Source organism: Triticum urartu, chromosome 2A (assembly GCF_056163025.1).
Source record: "Triticum urartu cultivar PI428250 chromosome 2A, HENAU_Tu73, whole genome shotgun sequence".
Classification (NCBI taxonomy): Eukaryota; Viridiplantae; Streptophyta; class Magnoliopsida; order Poales; family Poaceae; genus Triticum; species Triticum urartu.
Genome location: NC_141874.1, coordinates 24,871,942 through 24,876,221, shown reverse-complemented (window position 1 = coordinate 24,876,221; position 4,280 = coordinate 24,871,942). Strand labels below are relative to the sequence as shown.

The following is a 4,280-nucleotide window of genomic DNA, read 5'->3' as shown; positions in this document are numbered from 1 at the left end:
CAGCTCGGGACGCTGAGCTCCGGGACTTCACTTCATCAGAGTTTGTAAATGACCTTGCTTTTATATGATGAATAAAGTCCATATTTCCTGTCAAACAAAAAGAGAGAGGGAGCTGCGGTGTGAATCCATCATGTAAGACATGGCGCCGTTGATCCATTGCGGTCGTCGGTTGTTGGTTGTCGGCCCAATGCGCGTATTGCCGGCTGATTTTGTTTTGATAATCGGTTTTGGCATTGTATGGGTTAGTGATGTTTGGTATGCTTGGACCCACGTCAAACATATCAAAATGACTCGGAGTGGGGGGACTAGTTTTGTTATTATATATAAAGTAAACGTAGAACGCCTTCCCCCTCTGTGCTCCTGCTGCTCTGTTCGTCGTCCCCGGTGTGGTTTGACATCTCTCCTCCGTCCGCTCGCTCTACTGGACTGGTGAGCACACCCAACTTGCTTCATTAATTTGTTCGAGGATTTGCGGGTCTCCTTTTGCTTTGCTCGGTGCAGATGAGATTTATCTGTTTTTCCCGTGGTCTTTTTGCTTTCATCCGATCCAGTTTGTGCCGGATCTGTTAATTCGTCTAGAGGCAGAACTAATAGTAAGCAGTTCCTTAGGTCCGCACAACTAATCAGCAGGCCCCTTCTCCTCAGTACTGTATGTATGTATGTATGTATGTGTGGGACGGTTATTCAGATGTCTTCGTCCCCAAACCACTGCAGTCAGCGTTAGATATTGCTCAGCAGATCATCTGAAAACAGTCATCTATATGTCAACATAGCTTATCATCTAAAATGATTTTCTGATTGGTATCTTTCTTCTCTACAGCATACCATCCAAATCCCATCATCTATATTATCTCTCTTGTGTTTATTCATTTTCAACTATGGGGTGGAGAAAGAGAAACACAACATCTACTCGACTGGTTACCTTTTAGCCCTCCGTCATCTATTTGGAAGATAAATAAATTGTTTTTCGAGAAAAAACTTCCAATCTATTCATCATGTGTCAGTACAAGGTACATAAAAAATAACAAAATTTTCATCCAGATCCCTAAACCACCTAGCGACGAGTACGCGCATAAATAGATGATCGGGTGTCCTGTATTTATTTATTTATTTATTGGTTCTTGTCTAAGACATGGACCTGTTCTGTTAACTCAGAGAGGCTTTAGTTTAGCAGCCAATTCATGAATTCCCAACTGTAGGTAATGCTGGTGCTAATTAAGAGTCTTTTTTATGTGTGCAGTACGTAGAGTTTGTTAATTTGCAACATCGCTGGAGACGATGTTAGTGTTGGGTGTCGAGGTTGTAGGTGCTTGTGACCTCGACCTCCGGGATGACAAGAGTAAGCCAAGTCCCTATCTTGAGCTTGCCTTTAACGATCAGCAGTTCCGGACAACTACGAAGGAGAATGATCTGAAGCCAGTGTGGAACGAGCACTTCTACTTCAGGGTGTCTGATCCAACTTGTCTACCTAAGCTTTCCCTTAAAGCAACTGTGAGGTGCGCGGCCAATATTCCTGGCATGTCTGTCATTGGCACCGTCAGTATTGACGGGACATCATTCGTGCCCCTCCCAGATTCCGTCGTCAAGGGATATACTTTAAAGAAACTAGCACGTTCCTTATTTTTGCCTCCCATGCCAGTACGATCACTATTTTTGAGACAGGAAGTATTGCATATGAAAGTATTTGTCGCTGATGAGGCCTCCATCCGAGCTTCAGACCCTCTTCTGGAGATGGATAGGGTAATGTCGTCTCTAGACTTTCATGTTTCAAATAACCATGAAAGGAAGCCAAATGGTTCAAGGCCATACTATGTACCATTGCAATGCTTGAGAGATATCACAAATAACTTCTCTGATAAGCGAGTGATTGGAAAGGGTGGTTTTGGTGTTGTATATAAGGTAAAGTTACAATATACTATTTATCCTTGTCTTTCTTTTCTGTAATGTACAATCATATTGATAGGATGGTTTTAAACAGGGAGTGCTGGAAAATGGTGAAATGATTGCCGTGAAGAAGATTGTATTACAACCCAATAGTGAGTTACCACACGTGGAAATGCAGTTTCAGAAGGAGGTTTGTCATCTTATGACGGTTAAGCACCCCAATATAGTGCAATGTGTAGGCTACTGCTATGAAACACTGAAAGAGGTTGCACCATACTATGGGAAAATGGTATTTGCAGAGAAGGCGGAAATGCTACTTTGCTTAGAGTATCTCCCCACCGGAAGCCTCAGTGAGTATCTATCTGGTACGACATTTAATATGGCATGTTGTTTATCGATGTCATCTTCATTTGATACTGTAGACTAGGAAGTTTGGGCTTTGTTTTCCACATGTAACAACATATCAATATACTCAAACAAGGATATATCGTACAAATTTGTAGTACTTTCATACATTATCTACAGAACATGTAGTCGAATTTCTAGGTAAGATATGCCAAAATGTTTTTCTTGGGTTACAAATGCAGATGAATCTTGTGGACTTAATTGGAGCACACGCTACAAAATAATCAAAGGGATTTGCTATGGTTTATGTCACCTTCACGGGCAAAAAGATAACCCCATTATTCACTTGGACCTTAAACCTACAAACATATTGCTCAGCGATGGTATGATAGCAAAAATTGCAGACTTCGGTTTGTCAAGGTTGCTTGAACAACCAGGCACTATTATAACGTCATCTTCTCATGGAACACTGTGAGTTGTTGCCACTTTTTCATACATTATTCTTCAAGTCATAAGCAAGATGTACTTTTTATACTGTCTATTTAACACTATCAACTTCTATTCATGCTGTCAATTCAGTGGTTACATGGCACCAGAGTTTGTGAATGGACGTAAAATTTCGCTCAAGTCAGACATATTTAGCTTGGGCGTAATAATCATCGAGATAATAACGGGAGGCAAGGACTACCCCCTTGATGTTACTAAACCATCATCCTCAAAAGAATTTGTTGACAATGTGAGGAAATTTTGGTCCACATTTCAAAATAGATGTCCCTTTGTCGACATTGCGCTTACTCTTCATGCTAAGAGTCTATGTATTTGGTCTGATTTCACAGGTTCTTTGCAACTGGAAAAACAGGGTGAGAAGATCACGGAGATATGGAACCCTAGGTATAATTTGCCAAGAAGAAATAAAAAGATGCATTCAGATAGGCCTAATATGTCTGAACCCTGATCGCAAGCAAAGGCCTGCAATAAGGAACATTATCAGTATGCTTCAAGGAACAGAAAGTATTGATTGTGGCATTAGCAATCATGCAACATCATCGGCAGGCTAGGCATGCACCGGAACCGACCACCTATCTCGTGTCGACGTCGCCGCGACCCGCGAGACCCCTCATTGGCAGCTCCGACCTCATCCACGGTCGAGATATAGGCAGAGCCCTCATCAACAGCTCCGATATAGGTAGAGGGCTGAAGGCACCAGGACAAGCGTCCGCTTGGTCCGCAAGTATTACCGACTGATTTGCTCGATCTGTGTATATTGTTGTAACTTGCTATTGGCCTGCAATTGTTCATCACCCAGCTAGTCGGATGGACCGTTTGCCACTGATGGCGTATCATCTGTCATGTTTGAACCTGAATATGATTTTCGGACAGTGACGGCGTTGTGTTGCCTGCGCTGCCAGCCCAAAATCTGTAGTATTGTGTGGGGTCGCGTGCTTCTACTTGTGTCTCGTGTTTGGAACTGATGCTTTTTTTATGCGTGTGGTTTAATTACAGTTCCAGTGGTCAGTGGTGGTTGGCTCTCTGCAATGCAATGCTATGCAATGAACCTTCTTACTGCATTTGATTGCCCTCATGTGGTGATCGAATGGGTTGGGGTCCGTGTGCCCAAATCTGTACTGTATTTGCAATGTGGTTGCAAAATTCAAAGGCTGGAGCGAAGCTCACGGTTTTAACGGTGCCATGCATTTGCGCTTTATCATAAGCGTTCAATGAGGGGAGGGCCGTTTTGGCTCTTGGGTGCATATGCTTCCTAATGAACAGTAAATTCAAAATAAATAGTAAATAAAATTCAAAAAATCTGAATTCTTTTCGTAGATGTTCTTGTTAGTCTAACAAGTGTGATTGCCAATTATCGTGCAAAACGGGATGACGGTGCTTAGTCGGTGAAAAAAAACAAAAATAAATGTAACATTTGGAGGTAACATTTGTCATTCGACTTGTTTTTTTTTTTTTTGCACAGATCAAAATACTTAGGCTTTCCTTCCAAAAAATTGCAGGTAACGTTTTGGTGTGACGTAGATCACATTTTTTTTAAATGACAT

General features: G+C 41.9%; 1 protein-coding gene across 2 annotated transcripts; it reads left to right on the top strand.

Moving 5' to 3' along the window:
* Window positions 1-310: 310 nt before the first annotated feature.
* Window positions 311-3,712, top strand: LOC147983104 (cysteine-rich receptor-like protein kinase 44). Of its 2 annotated transcripts, none has more exons than XM_087539436.1 (6): window positions 311-429; window positions 1,241-1,899; window positions 1,979-2,234; window positions 2,472-2,700; window positions 2,809-2,965; window positions 3,066-3,712. In XM_087539436.1, exons 2-6 carry the CDS (start codon window positions 1,279-1,281, stop codon window positions 3,285-3,287), a joined length of 1,485 nt encoding a protein of 494 aa, XP_087395562.1. In that variant the 5' UTR covers window positions 311-429; window positions 1,241-1,278; the 3' UTR covers window positions 3,288-3,712. The 2 variants fall into 2 exon arrangements, with proteins under 2 accessions (XP_087395562.1, XP_087395561.1); XM_087539435.1 differs by having other exon boundaries at window positions 1,979-2,249.
* The last annotated feature ends 568 nt before the right edge of the window (window positions 3,713-4,280 follow it).

Excerpts from the sequence above, each read along its gene's own strand:
- LOC147983104 (XM_087539435.1), top strand. The coding sequence starts at position 1,279 with ATGTTAGTGTTGGGTGTCGAGGTTGTAGGTGCTTGTGACCTCGACCTC. Across the intron at positions 2,701-2,808 it reads TCATCTTCTCATGGAACACT|TGGTTACATGGCACCAGAGT; the intron begins GTGAGTTGTTGC and ends CTGTCAATTCAG. Across the intron at positions 2,966-3,065 it reads CAAAAGAATTTGTTGACAAT|GTTCTTTGCAACTGGAAAAA; the intron begins GTGAGGAAATTT and ends CTGATTTCACAG.